This window comes from Oncorhynchus mykiss, chromosome 7 (genome assembly GCF_013265735.2).
Source record: "Oncorhynchus mykiss isolate Arlee chromosome 7, USDA_OmykA_1.1, whole genome shotgun sequence".
Taxonomy (NCBI): Eukaryota; Metazoa; Chordata; class Actinopteri; order Salmoniformes; family Salmonidae; genus Oncorhynchus; species Oncorhynchus mykiss.
In genome coordinates, this window is record NC_048571.1 from 76557244 (window position 1) to 76579648 (window position 22405).

General features: G+C 40.7%; 1 protein-coding gene across 3 annotated transcripts in view; it reads right to left on the reverse strand.

Moving 5' to 3' along the window:
- LOC110528512 (copine-9) overlaps positions 1-22405 on the reverse strand; it is a 137961-nt gene that overhangs the window by 87157 nt on the left and 28399 nt on the right. For 2 of the 3 annotated variants that reach the window (XM_036984090.1, XM_036984091.1), the window contains one exon: positions 10367-10470. In XM_036984090.1, the coding sequence (XP_036839985.1) occupies positions 10367-10470 (104 nt within the window). Of the gene's footprint in view, positions 1-10366; positions 10471-22405 lie in introns of those variants that run through there. The other variant, XM_036984092.1, reaches the window with a different exon arrangement.

Sequence of the window (22405 nt, forward strand, 5' to 3'; positions counted from 1 at the left end):
TGATGGGAAAAATCTGGGGGGGAAGTGACCTGGCAACCAGAGATGCTATTGCCTGCTGTTGTGGCACTTGAGCAAGGCACTTAACCACCCACAACAACGGCTCCATGGGAGCCCAGTGTGGCAGGCCCGCCTCTCCAACCTGTATATGTATGTGTCTTTCAGAGGGGTTGGGATAAAGCGGAAGTCACATTTCGGTTTGGCCTTTATAAACCACTGTATCTACTATAACAGCACAAAAACTACAGGTTCAAAAACAAACTATAACACCCTTCCAAGGACAGTGTTACTTCCAACTCTCTCTCAGCAAGGTGTAAAAAATCACACCATCACTCTGACTTGACCTTCTTAAAAACTCCAGCAGAACCCAAGTTCTTTATTCTTCCATCCTTTGCTGCTTGGTCATCAGACAGTCATGTTAGCCTATTCCTTATTATCTAAATGGAAGAAAATGTGAACTCCCCTTCACGTTTGACAAGTCATTAGATCTAGGAGAAATGCATGACGTGCATTTACTTCTTCGTGCTCACGACTTGACGAGTAATCAAGTTCTCTTTTTAAAATAACTCAGTCACTTCTCAGAAGGCAAGCTAATTGACCTGAGGATAGGATCCTCATAATTGAGGAAAAGTATGGAAAATAAAGACCTACCTACCTATCTACAGGATACAACTGAGCATCATGCAGTGTTCTATATCTCTTGTATATCTGCTGAGTCTCTGGAAAGCCTTGTTATGCCACGATACACTAGTCATAACAGAGTGGGAAGCCCTTCTGAAATGTTACCGACCCCCACTCTTCTTTATATAATGATTCCATTAGATACAAGAGAAAAGGATGTTGTCTTCGCCCCATATAGCATGCTCAGATTGAAAGGTAGAACTAAGAGCAGGTATAGATATTAGATAACCCGTTCCATCTAGTTTCCTAGTGTACAGTACAAATGGTACATTGTTGCAGAAGAACTTTCCTGCAATGCAGGAAATGTCAAACGTGTATTGTATTTGAGGTTTAAAAAGACTTCTGAAGTTTGTAATTTCCACTCAAAATTCCCTAACGAAACATGTAATCAACCCCTACAAAAATGACCATTAATTATAATCCACATACTAACTCACATTTCCTGTTTCTGCAGGATTATTTTCCTACTGTAGCAAACTGGCTCAAATTAAGATCCTACATCTGTTTACATGTAACAACTAAGCCCTATGTTCATCCCCATCTCTATCCCTATCTTTAAGCACTATCTCCATCCCCATCTTTAAGCCCTATCTTCATCCCCATCTCTATCCCTATCTTTAAGCCCCATCTCTATCCCGCACCTTGAAGCCCTATCTCTATCCCCATCTTTAAGCCCTATCTCTATCCCCATCTTTAAGCCCTATCTCTATCCCCATCTTTAAGCCCTATCTCTATCCCCATCTTTAAGCCCCATCTCTATCGCTATCTTGAAGCCCTATCTCTATCCCTAATTTGAAGCCCTCTCTATCCCTATCTTTAAGCCCCATCTCTATCCCTGTCTTCATCCCCATCTCTATCCCTATCTTCATCCCTATCTCTATCCCTATCTTGAAGCCCTGTCTCTATCCCCATTTTTAAGCCCCATCTTTATCCCTCTCCCTATCTTTAAGCCATATCTCTATCCCTATCGCTATCCCCATCTTAAAGCACTCTATCCCTATCTCCAAGCCCTATCTCCAAGCCCTATCCCTATCTCTAAGCCCCATCCCTAACCCTATCTCTATCTATATCCCTATTTCTAAGACCTTACAGTGCCTCCATGGCACTTCCTACCTTTCCTATCTATTGTGATTCAGGATGCTAAAAATAATCTCTAGAGGGAAGGATATGGTTAAATTATTCATCCAGCCATAACAGGGGCTCTCCCTTTTATTGGAGCCACCTCTCGGGACCTGAAATCAGGGAGACGACAGAGGCAGCACTCCCATGGGGCCTTGAAGATCCATATCTGGACAATCCTGGAAATGCAATAGGCATCCAATTTATTTCCATATACCTTCTATGACCTCACTTATGTCACAAGGATGACAGGTGTGACTCCAACAAAAAAAAAGTGGATATCGATCAACGTTTCGTTACACAGGGCTGAGAATAGCTGTCAATAGCCTGTATAGCCTGTATAGGCTGTATAATCTGTGTAGCCTGCATAATCTGTATAACCTGTGTATCCTGTGTAGCCTGTATAGCCTGTATAATCTGTATAGCCTGTATAATCTGTATATCCTGTGTAGCCTGTATAATCTGTATAGCCTGTATATCCTGTGTAGCCTGTGTAGCCTGTGTCATGACGTTGGCCTGGGAGTATGTTTATGACAGTCATAAATACCTCTTTATCCATTTATCCTCTCTCTACCCTACTGATGTTACATTTGCAAACCCCTTGGTTAACATAGAGATTCTGGGAACATCAGAAGGTGAGGGGAAATTAACTATATTCTGATAATCCGACCAATTGAACATGTGCAGTGGTACTTAATGAATATGATGTCAGTTCGGTTGTCATCTGAGACATTCTCATCAATGATAAGATGACATAAACTCTACAGTGGAAAGTCTACACATCAGAGTTATCGGATTCACATGGAATTGTTGTTCAATTTAAATGTTTGAATATGAAATTATTCATGATGGGATGGGAAATGTGATTTTAGCTTCTAAAATGTGAGATTTGGGTTTTCACAAGGTAGGGCTCTGCTCAATCAGTGGCCCGCCCCTGTGAAGGGACAGGGGCTATAAAACATTTCAAACACGCCCTCCTCTCCCTTCCTATATAAAGCCTTGACGACAATATAACCTCCTGTTCCGAGGATGTGAGGACGATGGTCCGATGTCAGAATGGTTCAGATAATAACTACAGAACGAAGCCAACATCAGCGTGAGCTTTGGTTGTGAATGGTATGAACTTTGAACTCTTATTCACTACAGAAGTCATACCTCCTAGCCGTTGAGTTAGCAACAGTAGCAAACGAGGGTTAGGAAGGAACAGACAGAGTATCCCGTCTATCACACAACGACGTTAGTACAACGTAGCCAATTGACCACCAGAGACGTTCTTCAAAGGACAAAGGACTCAGCTTGGCAACACGGCCTTCCATCTACCACCAACCTACCGAAGCACAGCTCAGAGTAAATATGTATTGCATTTTCCTTTTCCAAATGGGCGGTAATTTAGAATGCATAAGATACTGTATTTACAATAGCATAGCTTCACCCTTTGTTCCTCAGTCTTCCCGCTCTTTCACTCAAATCCAGCCCCTTTTCTTTTGTGTAACCAGCTGTCATATCTGTTCCGCCCGCTAGGGACGTTTTCCTTTATGACGTAATTTGTAATCAAGTTATGAATAATTATGTGTATATGTAATTCTGTGTGATTAGTTAGGTATTTAGTAAATAAATAATTAAACCCAATTTTGTATTGCTGATTCAACTTGTTAGCCAGGGTTCGTGAAGATAACCAAGGATTTACAACTTTCAGATGAGACTGAATTAAGGTGACGATTAATATTGACTGCTATTGATGTAAAATATTACTAGGTCTTTAAGAGTTTATTCGGAAGATAACAGGTCTATAAATATTATTTTGTGGTGCCCCGACTCTCTAGTTAATTACATTTACATGATTAGCCCAATCAGGTAATATTAATTACGAAGAAATTATTTTATAGAATAGCATGTCATATCACTTAACCCGGCATAGCCAAAGACACAACACCTGTATAATCTGTATAGCCTGTATAACCTGTATAATCTGTATAGCCTGTATAAACTGTACAGCCTTTATAACCTGTATAATCTGTATAGCCTGTATAATCTGTATAATCTGTATAGCCTGTCTAATCTATAACCTGTATATCCTGTGTAGCCTGTATAGCCTGTATAATCTGTGTAGCATGTATAATCTGTATAATCTGTGTAGCCTGTATAACCTATATTGCCTGTATAGCCTGTATAATCTGTATAGCCTGTATAACCTGTATAGCCTGTATAATCTGTATAGCCTGTATAATATGTATAACCTCTATAACCTGTATAGCCTGTATAATCTATTTGGCCTGTATAATCTGTATAGCCTGTATAATCTGTATAGCCTGTATAACCTGTATACCCTGTATAGCCTGTATAATCTGTATAGCCTGTATAATCTGTATAGCCTGTATAATCTGTACAACCTGTATAACCTGTATAGCCTGTATAATCTATATGGCCTGTATAATCTGTATAGCCTGTATAATCTGTATAGCCTGTCTAGCCTGTATAACCTGTATAGCCTGTATAGCCTGTATAATCTGTATAGCCTGTATAATCTGTATAGCCTGTATAATCTGTATAGCCTGTATAATCTGTATAGCCTGTATAGCCTGTATAATCTGTATAGCCTGTATAATCTGTATAGCCTGTATAATCTGTATAGCCTGTATAGCCTGTATAATCTGTATAGCCTGTATAATCTGTATAGCCTGTATAATCTGTATAATCTGTATAGCCTGTATAATCTGTATAGCCTGTATAGCCTGTACAACCTGTATAACCTGTATGACCTGTATAACCTTTTCACAGTCCAGGGTCAGCCATTATTAATCTTGGAGCATTTTGGGTCAAGTGCCTTGCTAAAGGGCACATTGACAGATTTTTCACCTTGTCGGCTCAGGATTCGAAAGAGCGACCTTTTGGTTCCTGGCCAAATGCTCTAACAGCTATCATCATGCTATTCATCATTATGCTATTGATTGAGGAGTACCATAAGGTCATGAACTGCGGCGCGATAATTGCAATTCTCTGCCGTGTCACCGAGCATTCCGAGTCGTTAGTCTCTGAGGTGCCATTTCCACACGTCGAAGACATTCCTCTACTGCATTGCCATAAACATTGTTAGAAATGCCGAATTTCCACCTAAGACTTACCCCACACCAGTGTATTGCCATGTTTCAAGTTTTAAGTATGTACGGATACACATGGTGTACACGTCCAATGAAATGCTTACCTGCAGGTTCCTTCTGGACGATGCAACAACAATAAGAAATAATACAAGATAATGGCTCAGTAGAATAGAATAAACATTTATTCATCAGTATAATACAGGAAGGAACAACGTTTATGTTGATGTTGGCACCAAGTCAGAGCCAGTCCATCGAGGCCATGGCCCAGTGAGACACCGTCGCCCGTCCATGGAGTTGGAAACAAGTCAAGTCTGCCATTTGAGTAAAACACAGCCGTAAGCCTTAGGTGGAAACTCAGCATAACATTTTCTCTGGTGGTTAACTACCGTAATGAACCGCTTCCCGGTTCACGGGGCAGTGAATGTGCACAGTAGAAGTCATGTGGGGACACATTTTCATAGCTTATGTAAGGCATTAAGCAGGCATTTATGTACTAGCTGTTAATGAGCCATCAATCCACCACATATTAGCAGAACATGTTAGTATACATTAGCTGATTAGGGGGGAACACTTGTTAATGTGAGTCACAAGAATTTAAGCTTTCTGCCCATATAAGGCATGTCTATGTCCTGGAAAGTTGACTGTTACTTACAATGTAATTCTAGTCACATTAGCGCACGTTAGCAACAACCGTCCCGGTATAGGGACACCGATCCCACAACCGTCCCGGTATAGGGACACCGATCCCACAACCGTCCCGGTATAGGGACACCGATCCCACAACCGTCCCGGTATAGGGACATCGATCCCATAGAGGTTTTAATGTGAAACATCACTCTTGTTCTTAGAGAAGCTACAATAACACTTTCAGTTTGTTATTTTTGAGAATTTCAGCTGACAAAAATTAGATGGCACTTTAAAGTGGGATGTTTTACGGGTAGAAGTCTGTAGATGTATTAAGTGTAGAAGTTTGTAGATGTATTAAGTGTAGAAGTTTGTAGATGTATTAAGTGTAGAAGTCTGTAGATGTATTACGGGTAGAAGTCTGTAGATGTATTAAGTGTAGAAGTCTGTAGATGTATTAAGTGTAGAAGTCTGTAGATGTATTAAGTGTAGAAGTCTGTAGATGTATTAAGTGTAGAAGTCTGTAGATGTATTAAGTGTAGAAGTCTGTAGATGTATTAAGTGTAGAAGTCTGTAGATGTATTAAGTGTAGAAGTCTGTAGATGTATTAAGTGTAGAAGTCTGTAGATGTATTAAGTGTAGAAGTCTGTAGATGTATTAAGTGTAGAAGTCTGTAGATGTATTAAGTGTAGAAGTCTGTAGATGTATTAAGTGTAGAAGTCTGTAGATGTATTAAGTGTAGAAGTTTGTAGATGTATTAAGTGTAGAAGTTTGTAGATGTATTAAGTGTAGAAGTCTGTAGATGTATTAAGTGTAGAAGTTTGTAGATGTATTAAGTGTAGAAGTTTGTAGATGTATTAAGTGTAGAAGTCTGTAGATGTATTAAGTGTAGAAGTCTGTAGATGTATTAAGTGTAGAAGTCTGTAGATGTATTAAGTGTAGAAGTCTGTAGATGTATTAAGTGTAGAAGTTTGTAGATGTATTAAGTGTAGAAGTCTGTAGATGTATTAAGTGTAGAAGTCTGTAGATGTATTAAGTGTAGAAGTCTGTAGATGTATTAAGTGTAAAAGTTTGTAGATGTTTTAAGTGTAGAAGTTTGTAGATGTTTTAAATGTAAAGTTTAAACATGTTTTAAGTGTGTAGAGTGAGGATCTTTTAAGTGTGAAGGACAACATCAGAGATGATACAAGACGCAGTCAACAAAGAAAACGTGACAGCCAACAGAGTGTGTGTGTGCGCACGATTGTGGACTGTTACTGAATAATTCACCTCTAATGATTCAGCATGGCTGTCCCAGGGGAGGGGGTTAGCCAAAGCCTGAGCATGATCGGTGGTAGGTTTTGCGGGGAATAATAATAAAGGTATATTATTTTTAAAAGTATGTATGTCTATATAGGTATGTGTATATTTATGCATGTGTGTATGGAGATATATATATTTACCCAAAAAAATATATGGGGGATTGGAAATGATGCAGACAATTACATTGATGGAACCAATATTCTTTCCGCAATATCAATCTAATCCAACCTTAACAAAAAATTACACAAATATTTAAAAAACCTGAGCATGTGCCTGTAAGAAAGAGAATGTGTGTGTGTGTGTACCCATCTGTGCGTCTGCATTTTTTACACAATTCACAGTTTCCCTTGCATATTACTTTCTCACTGTTCCCACCCAGTTAGGTAACAAACCAAATTCTCCCAATCCCAGACCAAAGATTAGCAACACTGCAAACATGAATTTACACAACCCATAGGGAGTCATTTGCTAGAGATTATGTCTAACAAATCATGTGGAGAGCCCAAATGGACAGTAAATCCTAAAACTACACGCATAATATAAAGTTTGCCATGTATAATAATATATTATTATAACTGTATATGGTGTAAATAGCCTAGTGATGTGTGTGTATGAGTGTGTGTGTTTGCGTCAATCTATTCCTGCACAGCTGGCTATACCGGTAGGGTTTAAATCAGAACAGTGTCATGACTGTCTTGATCAGGTCAGGTTACAGGAGACCACAACCCTACAGATTATCTCTCAACCCCAACAGAGGAGGAGAGATCTAGGGGTCTGAAGACGTGGGGGGTTTTATGGCCCCCACGCCCCTGGTAAATCTCAGGCCACAGACAAATTCCTTTGTCCTGTCACTATAGAGAACCAGCCTCAGGACATTAAACATGAACTAAAGGGACTTTGGAACAATGGTTTTCGTCAGCCACAATGGTGGTCATGACGATAGATGGACTATGAAAATGTATGTCATTTTTGTTCTGATATTAAAGGTTAATAGATGACGTTATTACGAAAACATTGTAATGTGAAGGGTTTTCCTAGTATATGTTTGATGTTTATACATTGTACGTTGTATGGAAAATATCCAAATCAAAGAGAATGTTTTGGGGAAGATGAAATGTTAAGTTAATTGTCTAAAATGGGATTTGAGAAAAATCTAGCCCTTGCCTCATTAACTTGCCCAGAGAATTGCCCTAAAGGCGGCCACGCCAACTTCCTGAGAGTATAGAATTTACAACAGGACTACGTGACCCCAGCTGCAGCAGGGTCTTAAAAGTCAACAAACCCAGAATGCAACGCATGTTTGAGGACAAAGAAATCCTTTTCTACCCAAGCTACGGATGAGTAGCTGTGTCTAAGCGGATGAATTCAAGTCGAACCACCTAGCCTCCATCTTCCATCGAATCACGGTATCTAAAGGGTTTCATTCCTATGCTGGGAGCTCTGAGCTACAGAGCTGTCTGGACTCAGAAGACCCCTTCCAGAGAAAGGGGTGAGGGAACAGACTCCTAAGCCAAAAAGGACACTGACACCGGGAAGAAGGTCAGAGAGGTGCGCCAGAGTAGCGCGTCATCGAACAGCTGAATGCCTACGCAGAGAATCCCCGGTGATCATCACCACGTAATTACATCATTGTATTCTGACCCATAAGAGCGGCAGTTTGAGGCAAGGCTAGGGTTAGAATAGCATAGCTGACAAATTCACCCCAATGTATATTTCTCTTGTGTACTTCATTTTTTAGAAATTCCCATTGTGGGTAACACATGTGCCATAGTGTGTTGGCCCGTTATACTAAGTTCTAATTTGAGCTTTTAGTAAATATTCAATGAAGATTGGTGTGGTACGAATTCATTAGTGGGACCCGGGTCCGTGCAGATTCATGGGCTATACGACGTTCAGAACGAGACTGTCAGAGGCAACTGGTTAATTAGCGGCTGTTGTAAAATCGATATTCTGATATTCTTTGAGTTAATTTAGGAAATAGAAACTCAATAACAACTAGTTTTCCCATGGTGCCCCAGGTTAATGAGTTAATAATTGTTTGATTCAGTTAATCACGTAATTAGAAACTTGGAATAATTCGATGAGCAACAGTCGTCACATTAACTAATACAAAGTCATGACAACAGGAACACATGGTGTATGACTTGTTGCAATTCAGATTCATGTTCTGTAATTTATTTTTAGCTGTTTTTCTGGGTTGACAGTTTCCAACTCTATTTAAAAGTTTTATCCTGTTCTGTTATGACTGTCTCCAACTAGTATCTGTCAAGATTTTACAAACATCTCTCCAACCCTATTCCTAAAAGCACATATTTTGTCAGCTCCTCATCTTACAACAAAGAGAGTTTTTGCTTAAAATCATGTTTGACTTTCCTCCTCCTTCTTGACAAGATTTGAATGAAATACAACAACAACCGTTGACAAATGCCTTCCAACTACACTGGTATCCACCTACTGTTACATCTTTGCTTCTGCTTGTTTGACTAATGCTTCCTGTCTGCGTGGCAGATCTGGCTGTGGCGGTCGGTTGGTGTTTTGGTGGTGTTATTGATCGTGGTGTGTATGTGTGTAGCCTAATCAATGTGACAGATCTGAGAGGGTGGTTTGGCCCGAGCTACCGCCACCTGCCACATGCTGGGGCCTCTGCTCTTCCTCTCCTCCTCTGGCCCCCTGCTGGGGCTTCTGCTCTTGCTCTCCTCTCCTCCTCTGGCCTCCTGCAGAGGGCATCGATCCCCCCTTCTCTGAGGGAGGAGGGAAGTTGGAACAGTAACATCCCCCCAACAGCCTGTAACTCCCTCCACCCCTGGATTCAACTGTGAGCTGCCTTCGCAGCAGAAAGGAAGCTGGCTGTGGATTTGAGGCAAAGGGGAGTTCTTATGTTGTTGTTGGGCTTGAAAGTGTTTTTTTACTTTATCGGTCAAAGTAGTTTTTTTAAAAGTCAAAAACGTAATTATCCTGCAAAATGTTGTTAATCTAAATGTTTGTGATGCTTATAATAATATAAAATGATGTTTATGATCATGTAAAATGATGTTTACGATCATGTAAAATGATGTTTATGATAATGTAAAATTATGTTTATGGTAATGTAAAATTATGTTTATGGTCATGTAAAATGATGTTTATGATCATGTAAAATGACGTTTACGATCATGTAAAATGATGTTTATGGTAATGTAAAATTATGTTTATGATCATGTAAAATTATGGTTGTGATAAATTATGTAAATATAAGGTTAACAGTGGTAAATATAGGTGAGAGGAACATCCACGTCTTCCTTAGCAATGTAATCATACACCCCAGCATCTACAGATGGAAAATCCGGACTTTCCAAATAAAGTGTGTTTTGCTACGGTGTGCCCAACTGAACATGACCCTGGTTTGATTGAATTGAGCCCTTAGTATTAATAAGTCAAGTGATTCTTAATTGAACCTTGCTAATGAAAACTGATGAATCATTCTCTGGTGAACAGAAGGAGAAAATAGAAGAAGGGAGGATATTACAACAGACGGGAAGAGAGAGAGAGACATGGTGTCCACTTACACATCAAAGCGAAGATTCTGCTTCTCCTCGAAGAAGAAATCCAGGACAAACTTCCGAACAAAGTCCGGGTTCAGGGTGTTATCGATCACTTCTGTTCGGCCAAACTGCTCCGGAACGAAGAGAAGAAGGAGGGAGGAGAAGAAAGGGGGAGGAGGAGGAGGAAGAAGAAAAGGAGGGAGGGAGGAGAAGAAAGGGGGAGGAGGAGGAAGAAGAATAAGGAGGGAGGAGAAGAAAGGGGGGGGAGGAAGAAGGAGAAGGAGAAGGAGTGAGAAGGAGAGAGAAAGAGAAATTAGTCACTATTACAGGAGATGATATCATCATCGTCACTTGATGGCTTGAAAACTGTTTTGATCTTCAAAATGACTACATAATAGTGCCTGAGGCTGGTCTAGTGGGTGAAGCCACCGCCTGCAGCACATATGCAACACCCTCAGTGGTGTTACTAATAGGGAGTGAATTCCACTCCCATTTTAAATGACTGAATAGTTCTAAGCAACCTTTACTCTGTTTTCTTGAGACTGCCGACCTGCTCAAACCATAGCGATCAATCATTGCTTTGTTCGAATGTCCCATCATGCTCTCTGTCAGCGGTGATGCGCTATTGATCCATGTTCTGCCACAACACCTGTCAAACATCCCCGACCAACCTGTCCCCCCAACAACCACAGTCTCAAATGTTCACTGTCAATAACAGTCCATTGAATGCACTTATAGAGAGATCTGATGGACTGAAGAGCACCAGATTCTATCAAACATGAATCTTTAGTGTGTGGTTTCAGTCTTGCTTTGCGTGAGCCCATGGTTTCTCCTATAAGCTGTGGTGACAGTGTGATGGAGGAGGGAGATATTATGGAAGGTACTTTGGAGATGTTTGAGGTTTGTGGTCGCAATTGCCAATAAATGTCATATCCTATTTTGATTGAGAACAGTCTGACAGCATTGTACATTGTCAGTGTTTACATAGGACACGGGACTTGAACTCACAGATATACCACATATGGCCCTTTACCAAAAATTCCCAGATTTTCCAGAAATGACGGTTGAAAGATTGGAATTTTGCAACCTTAACACTGATGCAGCAGTTGTACAGTAGAATGTAGAGTGGAGAAACATACGTGGTACACAACAGCCTGTGGCTGGTATAATATGCGATATATAACAATTTATACATTTAGCCGGTGGTGACCCGTCACCATCATGCAGAGCCCCACCTGTTTAGCTAAAAAAAATGTTTTATATAATTGGCTTGTTTTGCATGTAATTTTGGCATTAATTCGTGTTACATTTCAGTTTGCAAGCAATGTAAAAAATAATATCCTTGAGTTATAAAGCCGCATACAAACATGGTCTCTTTCTTGGGTAAGGCAGCTCCAAAATGCAGGTGCTTCAGCTTAGCTCAGTGTTTTCTGTGATGGAGGGGCAGCCAGCGAAAATACAGAGCTTAGGCGTTGGTAATCTTCTCTAGTTGCTCTGTGATTGGCTCAGTGTTCTGTCACTCATGGGGACACTACGTCACCTCAGAATCTACAAAGAGAGCTAGGCAGTTCAAGCCCCCTTGGGTGCTGCCATAGATTGACATTAGAAGTGCCCATCCAAGAAGGCATTGGTCACAGATAAAATTACGTCAAATCACGTTACATGGCTTTGATTGGACTGATCAAGTCAACATCATACTTTCAAAATCTTATCTAGCAAGTTAGCTAGCTAGACAAGAGGTGAATAATGTCAACAATCTACTGGCAAATCATTTTCAATCGTTGTCAAATGAAGATAAATTATAGATAAAACGTATCGGTGCTCACCGGCCATGGGACATTACATAAAAACTCGGAAATCGCAGATTCACTATTTTGCTTCTACTGCCTGTTATTTGGGGGAGAGTGTGTGTGGTCCAAGTCTGGGTTTAAGGATGTAAAACATCTATCTGAAAAGGTCTCTTTTCCAAGCTTAAAAAAATAAACATTCACATGCAACACAATGGTTGAATACATGGCCATGCTGTCACTCCAGCATGACTTCTGCCGTGTTCAAAACAACTGGAACTGGGAAATCTCGGACTTCCGACTTTAATGTGTTCAAGACAACTGGGAATTCAGAGAAAAACGAGCTCCGACTGGGAAAATCCGCTTTGAACACTCATCCAATTCGGAAATTAGGGCCTCTTTCTAGACCTTCGACATACCGACCTGAAGATCACTGACATCACGATTTAACCTCATTTTTTTCCAGACTTCCCAGTTGTCTTGAAAGCACCATAAATCCAGAGAATGCCAGACTTTGATGAAAGTTTGATGACAAAGTTTGCCCAGAAGGACTGCCGTGCCACCTTCCTGTTCAAGTGAGCACAGCATGACAACAGTGAGTCCAAAAATATGTCTTAGATGCTGCTGCATAAATAATATGCCAGGATATGTATACTATAGCTAAGACAGTAATACTAAGTGTCTGTTGTGTTGTAAGCTGTTAGTAGCCCATGTGTCTCACCCTAAGAATTTGGTCCCTCTCCCCTTCAGAACTTAGCCTAATGTGCAGAACAAATACATATTTTTTAGCTAGTTCATTAACGTCTTAATCGAAATTACGGCTTGCGTCTTATCCTCTCATCGTTCCCTTAGGCCATAGTTTGTAGCCTACATATCAATTGTTATATTGCTTATATAGATCTATCTCATGAGCATCTTATTTATAATTTTAAGCAATGTTGGAATGATGCAATTCATTGTTTTTATTACTTTGTGTATTATAATTAGTGCATATGCTTTTCTCCACTATGAGGGCAAAGTATATAATATACAGTATATAGTGTTTCTGGGTCTATAACCATGTTTGCCAGTGACAGTCTCTTTCCATTCAAATGTTGTTTTTTTTCAACAAAAAGTTCAGTAATAAAACCATGTAATTCCAGTTGATGTTGCAAGGGTTGTTGTGTTTGAGCAATACGCTGTCTGAGCTTCGTTATATTGTCTATAAAAGTGGATCCTCGTGATTGTATTTTCCTTCCTTTTTAGACCACACAGGCCTAGTAAAATACTTCAAATGGTAGGCTAACAGTGCCTCGCTCTCTCTCCATGTGATGACTTAAAGAAGAGTAAAGTTAACTCAACATATTGCTGAATTTATCTGAACTAACGTCTGAATTTCTGTCATGTCCATTTTGAAAGTGCTGAATGAAGGCCTACCTTGTCACTGCTCATTTGACCACACAGCACGCGAGCGTTGCTAAATAAATGTACACATACGTTATTCAATCACCGCATCCAAACTGCTCGCAAGCGTCTGCATAGCCAGGAGCTAAAATAGAACTTGGTTCTATTTGTGACACTTGATGCAATGCACTGCAACCCAATATTACATCCCAGGACAAATTAACTAGCATCAGCAAGCTAAATTGTCATGAATGTTTCATGCTTTTCGACCTGTCCCCAAATGAATGTAGTTGGTTTTGATATTTCAACCTGGGTATCCATTTATTTTACCTTTATTTAACTAGGCAAGTCAGTTAAGAACAAATTCTTATTTTCAATGACGGCCTAGTGGTTTAACTGCCTTGTTCAGGGGCTGGACGACAGATTTTTACCTTGTCAGCTCGGGGATTCGACCTTGCAACCTTCCGGTAACTAGTTCAACGCTCTAACCACTAGGCTACCTGCTGCCCCATCCTTATCATGTCTGGTGTGGATGGACAAAATCAACATGTGCGCGATGGCACACAAGGACGTGTGCATGATATAAGAACAAACATGAATTGACATAACATGAAAGTAATCATGTTTGTGTATGGTTCAAAGGTCAAACCTCATGTCGGCATTCATTGTTACTGAAAGAGAATGCAGTTCATATCGAGTTGAAACCATATTTAGTGAAGCATGTCCACCATGCCAGCTGTGGTTTTTAAAAAGGCAGTAAATGAGGCTGAATGAACTGTTTCGCTGCCAGACGAGGCTCCGCTGATAGCCAGGTGTAGTGGTGGTAAGGATTCACACATGGTGCTGGAAGGAAAGCTCCGCTGTCGGGGACAGCTTTAGGCCCTAACAGTTTGTGGGCACCTTTTGTCACCGTTATAGAGCAATTAATGTATTGTTTAGTGTTTGCTACCCCCCCACCCCACCTGAGAACCCAATTCAGATCCCTCCAACTTTAGGAGGGCATATGAGGTATGCGGTCAGCTGTAGGGCTGGCTCAGGGAAGAGGACGCCCCTGCCTTGCATAGTCCCGTGGGAAATCTTAATTGGGCATGGGACACAAGCTAAGGCTTGATCACCCTTTAGCTGGCCACCACTGATTCGAAGGCACACTACTGAGGATGTTTCCCAAAATGTACATCTTAACCCAGTCTAAGAAATAAACCTCCCATGCCACTCTGTCAACATCACGGCAAATCTCATGTGAGTGCATACCATCTATTGGCACAATGGACAGTTTTTAACATGATTCTGTGTTGTGTAGTTGCTTTGCTGGCATGCATTTTTTTTAAAGTGTTCTTTGTACCACCAAGATTTACAAGCTAAAATCGCCAATGCATTTAGCCAGCCTATTTTTCCCTTCTCTCTCCAAATAATGACTCCCAAGTCTCCCAACAGATGTTTGGGACCACTGGCTATCCCATTCTGAAACAACACAGCTGCTTTAAGAAGTGCAGCAGCAGGTATCTGGCGTTGATGGAAACTTGGTAGATTCAATCCTTGGAGCGCTCAAACTATGATGACAGGTGTCAAAATACAATGTACTCAAAAGTGTCATCCATAAAAGACAGATCTACAGATTCATTCATTTCATATCTTGGAGGAATGAAAGAACAGCATAGATGTATTAGATTACTCTTCCTGTCGCCCTGTTCTGTGCTTGTGTGTGTGTCGAGCGTAGTGGATGACTTGACAGGTGCTGAGGGATAGGTTGGCGGGATGAGCGTCGGGAGGTGTCGAGGGGGTTGGGGACGGAGGGTGGTGGTGAAGAGGAGGCAGATGTGTCAGAGAGGGGGGCTCTTGACTTGCAGTTGCATCACTCGTTTGATCCCTCGTTGCTTATTAAGGCAGCCGATACTCATAAGGCCCTGCAGTGTGTGTGTGTGTGTGTGTGTGTGTGTGTGTGTGTGTGTGTGTGTGTGTGATAAATTAACAACTGCCTGGGTCCTTTGGTTCGAGCTTAGAGAAGGGTTTCTATGTCTACATGCAGACAGATAGCAGAGATAACATGGAGTCAGATCAGCCTAAGGCAGGCCTGGGAAACTCCAGTCCTCGTGGGCCTGATTGGTGTCACACTTTTGCCCCAGCTAACACACCTGACTCCAGTAATCAACTAATCATGATCGTCAGTTAAAAACGCAATTAGTTTAAATCAGAAGTGTTTGCTAGGGATGATGGGGGAAAAGTGTGACAGGACTGTAATTGTCCAGGCCTGGCCTGGCCTAAGGACTAGTAGTGTTCTTTAGGATAAAAACCTAGCTAAAAATCATTAGCTGGCTAGTTGATCTGGAAATTTCATACAAGTTTTAAATGACTTAAGGTATGCAATGACTAACATGACAAAAGGAAAACTGATGATGTACGACTCAATTTCAAAATTGCACCTTCTGTATTCTACTATGACAACTTTCAAGAGTAAGTTGAAAGCCAGACTAAGTTCTTTAAAAAAATTTAATAAAAAAAAAGTTCTAAAACAGAGAAAGTGAGGGAGAAAGAAAAGCTCATCCAGACAGCAAATCGCTCAAGGATCCAACATGTATTCCAAAATAAGACATGTGGCCGCCGAATGTCACGCCGCCCGCCGTGAGTCGGGAATCGAGAGCCATCATTGTTATTCTGTAAGAACTCGGTAGAAAGTAGGTTAGCATCGTTAGCGTCACTGTGACTTCCCACAGAGTGTGGCTCTGCATGCAGCCAGGTGCTCTGGAGTCAGCCTAATGAATCCTCTTTAGCTTTAGCTCAAAGAGAGACGAGAGAGAGGAGGAGGAAAGGCTGCCTGCCTCACGCACGCACACACACACACTTCAATGAGGAATAAATAGCTTTGTCGTTCTGGTCCAAAAACTTGTTCATCCGTTTTTTTTGTGTTTGTTTTGTAACGTTTCATTATTTGAGAACTGAATCCGTTATAAAACGTATGTACGCATGACTATGTCACTTCGTCTGCTCAATGGCATATTATTATTATATCATTGAAGAAAACTTTGTTTTGTCTCGGTTTCGCACTTGCTTTGGATTCTAGTCAACTTGGCTCTGCAGAGCTGCTGGTGAAACTAATACTAATTATCTTGTTTCATATTGTTAGACAAACAAAAAATCTCTGCTACTAACCGAACTGCATCAAAACAAGCTCCGAGCCAAGTTCCATAATTCTACACATCCTCTCAATGCCTATCTATACTACCGTACCAGGGTTGTGTTCATTTGGAATTAAACAGAAGAAAACAGACTAAAACAAGGAAGGACTAACCTAGACTTGTCCAATAAGAAATGCTCATTTTAGTTTTGTGTTGCATAATGCTGAGCAATTAGTGCTTTTTGGAGGTAGGTTTGATTTGTTTAGAATACTTTTTTATTTTTTTACATTAAATGCACTATGAATTATGTGGGTTGAATGTTGTAACAACACAGAAAAAAAACATAAAAGTCCCATGATGCTAGCGACTGGGGATTAACAATGGTACCCGCGATCCCAGGACTGTCCCAGGACCACTCTTCACATTTCCTGAAAAAATGTAATGACAAGGCCCGGGAAATTACAACATTTTGTCCCAATGTGGCACTAATACAAAACAAACAACATGCGTAGCAACAGATTGATAAAATATAATAGCACATTATCGGATGTAGCATGGAAGCATTTAGCCTAGCATATTTTCTTCACACAAAGTTACCATAAATTCAAAGCACACGCATAATTGATCCTGCCAGACTGCACATGAGACCCGAATGCAGTTTAGAGTTCTCATCAGAACAAATCTGATCCCGGTCCGACCCAAACCCGGTGACCTAAAGACTGAGCCCATGCCTGGTCCGACATCACAGAAATTAAATGAGCCCGAACCGGAAATAAATCCAGATTTCAAGAAAACAGTTAGCTATATTGATTTAAACTAGCGAGGAACACAAGGTGGAGGCGAGCAGCAGCGGGGTAAGGAAACGAGGAAACAGCCATTGGTCCTAGAAAAAGCGCAGTGTAAAACTCACCTTAGTTATGAGCAACTGAATTATGAAAATATTGAAATGAAGTAGGCTAATGCAATTGAAAGCATGTTTCAAATTCTTGCTTATACTGAAAATCCCAAAGTCATGTCCAACCGTAATACTAATTTTGGGCTCCCGAGTGGCGCAGTGGTCTAAAGCACTGCTTCTCGGTGCTAGAGGTGTCACTACAGACCCTGGTTCGATTCCAGGCTGTATCACAACCGGCCGTGATTGAGAGTCCCATAGGGCGGCGCACAATTGGCCTAGCTTTGGCCGGGGTAGGCCGTCATTGTAAATAAGAATTTGTTCTTAACTGACTTGCCTAGTTAAATAGCATCTTCTTGATTGGGAGAGTGCCATCACGCTGCTTTAAGACAAGCGTGGGGGATTTGTCTAGATAAAATCAATCAATGTCAGGTTGTGTTCACTGACTCTCCTTTTGGATATTTGGTAACAATTAGGCTGGGGAAAATGTTAGCTAAGATGAGGTGAGTGCTAATGATCACCTTTATTCATATATTAGCTGATCAGAACATTTGCCACAATGCCTGTCCTACTCCTGACCAAAATCCTGTGGATTGTCTAATAATCAATCAATGAGATTTTGTTTCACTGAATCTGTCTGTATATTTGGTTAATTGACCTCTGGCTGGACAAGAGGAAGTTGTAGCTAATTTATTAGTTTGCTCATCTATCACTGATCAGAAATATAAATCAAGTGGATTATTTATATATTGACTCACAAAGTAGCCTTATATAGAGCCGAGGCTATTTTCCTATCGTCCCAATCTCTCTGAATCCAAAAATTCGAACTCCTCACATGAAAATTCCTAACTTTATTCTGTAACCCATAGATTGCATTATCAAAGGATGTCTCGCCTATGCATGTCAATTTACCGCTATTACATGTCCCCCGCTTCGATTGAGAGCTTCGGTAGAGAATGTGTGATAAATAAACAGCATGAGAGTATATGTTTTTTTAAACAGTTGGTCCCTGTTAAGATTACTTCATATGTAATAACATTTCTCTCTTCATGTCTCCATTACTCATGAGCTGATCTGTTATCTGTCTAATAATCCATTCGATTTAGCCAAATAGGATATATTCTGTCATTCTTTGGACCTTATCTAGCAAGGTTAGCTACTTTGGTAATTTGCCTTTTGTTTGACTGCCATTACAAAGTTTGTATGATTCGCAACGCTATAGCCTACTCGGGGTGCGCTCTGCACGTCCTGTGTGTCGAGATAACCTAGGCTTACTGCTGAAATTAGCTGAACTAATTGAGTTACATGATAATACTCAGAATTTATGAACGGTCAGTTTCGCAATTCACAACAACGTCATTTGTGAACAAAGTTACTCTATCATTTCTAAATATCAAATTCACTTGCTATAAAATCTTTACAATCTTATTTTGGTAGATCCCTGGCATAGTGGCAGTATTTTTGAGGTATTTCTCGGGATTAATATGAATTATTCGCAGTACTGAAACTTTTTGGGGGAAATATTAATCCCTAGTAGTGACTGCTTACTTTTCTTTAATTAAATATTTCAGTTGTGTATATTACATTTCTTTTATTTTATGGTTTTATTATTTATCTCTAGAGAAACTGCGCAGCAATGTGCGCATTGAGCTCACAGAAACGTAAAAAAAATACAAAAATAACCGCCATTTCGGTTAATCCTCAGTACTAGTGTTGCAAAACTTTTTTATTTGCCTGCTCATGAGCACGACCCAGGGTGGTGAGCCCCATATTTGTTACTGATGAGAGAGCCTGCCAAACAGCATCCGTAGCGGTGGGCAAAGAATGCATCTTTTACACAGTGATTAAACTGCACCGCAGCACCGCCTGAGGGAGGTCGGCCAGCAGACTGGGAAATGGAAGCATATGGGCAAGTCCAGGCTCGGCTCCAACCTGGCAACGGAAGCAGAAACGAGCTGCTCTTCTCTTCATCCAGATTTATTATAAAAGAGTGCCGGAAAATAGACAGAGCAAAACTGAGGAGCTCGTCATGGCAGAGCGAGACTTTCATGGGAAATTAAAGGGGGGAAACTCATTGAGAAGTTCACAGAGATGTAACTTTTTGGCTGGCCGTTTATTATATAAAAAGTGAAGAGAAAATATGGTTCTGAAGAGTAAATACCAAACTTTTATCGTTCAGACAGTGATGGCTGGAGACTTAAAAAGTTGAGGAGGATAATGGATTAAATATATTTTTGGAGAAAAAAAGCTAATGGGCTGACCATTTTTCATGTTCTAAGTTACCCTTTACAAAACATTCTGAACACCAGCACAAGTCGTTTAATTCGCCTATGGCACAACATTGTAAGTACTTGAATCCATGCACAACATACAGAATAGCCAATGTTGAGAGTCTGAAACTAAGCGCAGACCAGTCTATGCTGCATTCATTGGAAAAAAAGGGAAGAAACTGATAAATTCACAGGGTAACTTTATTAAGACAGGACCAGATTTACCAAAGTGTAAAGGAACAAAAGTTCTGAAAAGTAAATACCAAACATTTATCACTTTTATATTTCAAAAGACTTGGAGGGAGCATTAAATGATTGTCAGGAAAGATTGGTATGAAACATCCTGGCTTAGTTTGTAAGTAAGGGAGTTTATCCCAAAAAGATTGCTGTATTCTTCATTTGATACATCGCACAGCAATCTAGCATTTTCTTAAACTATCACTGTAAAGGTATCCTGTTCCTGAAGGATCAGCACATCCATTCAGCTGACTGGTGTAATTTAAAAAAATGTATTTTACCTTTATTGAACTAGGCAAGTCAGTTAAGAACAAATTCTTATTTTCAATGATGGCCAAGGAACAGTGGGTTAACTGCCTTGTTCAGGGGCAGAACAACAGATTTTTACCTAGTCAGTTCGGGGATTTGATCTTGCAGCTCGGGGACTCGATCTTGCAACCTTTCGGTCCAACGCTCTAACCACTGGGCTACCTGCCGCCGCATTGGCTCCTCACTAAAGCAACTATAGGCCAATGTTCCCCCAGTTTTTGGTGAAAAAAACATTTGTAGCTATTTAGCATACGCCTTTATGCAAAGTGACTTACTCATATTACAGACAGTGTGTGTGTCTGTGGATGTAGGTATTTCTCTCCCCAAGATACTGATTAAGGCTTGCTGGGCAGTGTCTACCTGTGTGGTTTCCTGTGGAAGGTAACCGCTGAGCACCTTTGATATCGCAACACAGAACTTAAACCAAGTTCCAAGTTTTATTGTCACGTGCACAAGTACAGTGAAATTCCTTTCCCAACAATGCAGTAATCAATAATAGTGGTACTAAACAATTAAGTAAAATAGAACCAAAACACACAAGAAACAATAACAAGAAGAACAGGAGAAAGTAAGCAAGCTATATACAGGGTCAGTGCCAATACTATTTCCAATATGCAGGGATACTGGAGTGGTAGGGTTAGCTATGTATAAGGGTAAGGTGACTAGGCAACAGTGGTGGAAAAAGTACCCAATTGTCATACCTGAGTAAAAGTAAAGATACCTTAATAGAAAATGACTCAAGTAAAAATGAAAGTCACCCAGTAAAATACTACTTGAGTAAAAGTCTAAAAGTATTGGTCTTAAATATACTAAAGTAAATATATATGCTACAATGTACTTAAGTATCAAAAGTATAAGTATAAATTATTTCAAATTACTTATATTAAGCTAACCAGACAGCACACTTTTCTTGTTTTGTTTAATTTACGGATAGCCAGGGGCACACTCAAACACTCAGACATAATTTACAAACGAAGCATTTGTGTTTAGTGAGTCAGCCAGATCAGAGACAGTAGCGGTGACCAGGGAGATTCTCTTGATAAGCATGTGAACCATTTTCCAGTCAGCCTCTCAAAATGTAACAAGTACTTTGGGTGTCAGGGAAAATGTATGGAGTAAAAAGTACATTGTTTTCTTTAGGAATGTGGAGAAGTAAAAGTAAAAGTTGAAAGTAAAAAAAATGTAAAATAAAGTACAGTTAGCCCAAAAAACGACTTAAGTAGTACTTTAGCGTATATGATGATTGTACTGTGTGTGAGTCAGTATGTGTGTGCGTGTTGTGTGTGTGAGCAATTGAAGTGTGTGTGTGAGTGCGGGAGTGTGTGTGTGCGTGTGTGTGTGTGTGTGTGTGTGTGTGTGTGTGTGAGAGTGTGTGTAAAATCTTGAGTGTGCATAGTCTGTGCATAAAATAGAAGGATCATTGCAGATAGTCCCTGTAGCCATTTTGTTAGCTATTTAGCAGCCTTATGGCTTGGGGATGGAAGCTGTTCAGGAGCCTGTTGGTGTCAGACTTGTTGCTCCAGTACGGTTTGCCGAGCGGAAGCAGAGAGAATCGTCTGACTTGGGTGGCTGGAGTCTGACAATTTTCCAGGCCTTCCTTTCACACCGCCTGATATAGAGGTCCTGGATGGCAGGGAGCTCTGCCCCAGTGATGTACTGGTCTGTCCACAGGTGCAGTTGCCATACCAAGCAGGGATGCAGCCAGTCAAGATGCTCTCAATTGTGCAACTATAGATCTTTTGAGGATTTGAGGGCCCATGCCAAATCTTTTCAACCTCCTAAGGGGGAGAGGCCGTGCCTCCAAGACTGTGTCTGTGTGTGTGGACCATTTTCAGTCCCTAGTGATTTGGAGACAGACAAACTTGAAACTCTCAACCTGCTACGCTACAGCCCCATCAATGTGGATGGGGGCGTGCCTCCCTCCGTTTCCTGTAGTCCACGATCAGCTCCTTGGTCTTATTGACATTGAAGAAGATCAGGCCTGACACCGTCATGTCGTTAGCAAACTTTATTATGGTGTTGGAGTCGTGTGTGGCCAAGCAGTCGTGGGTGAACAGGGAGAACAGGAAGGG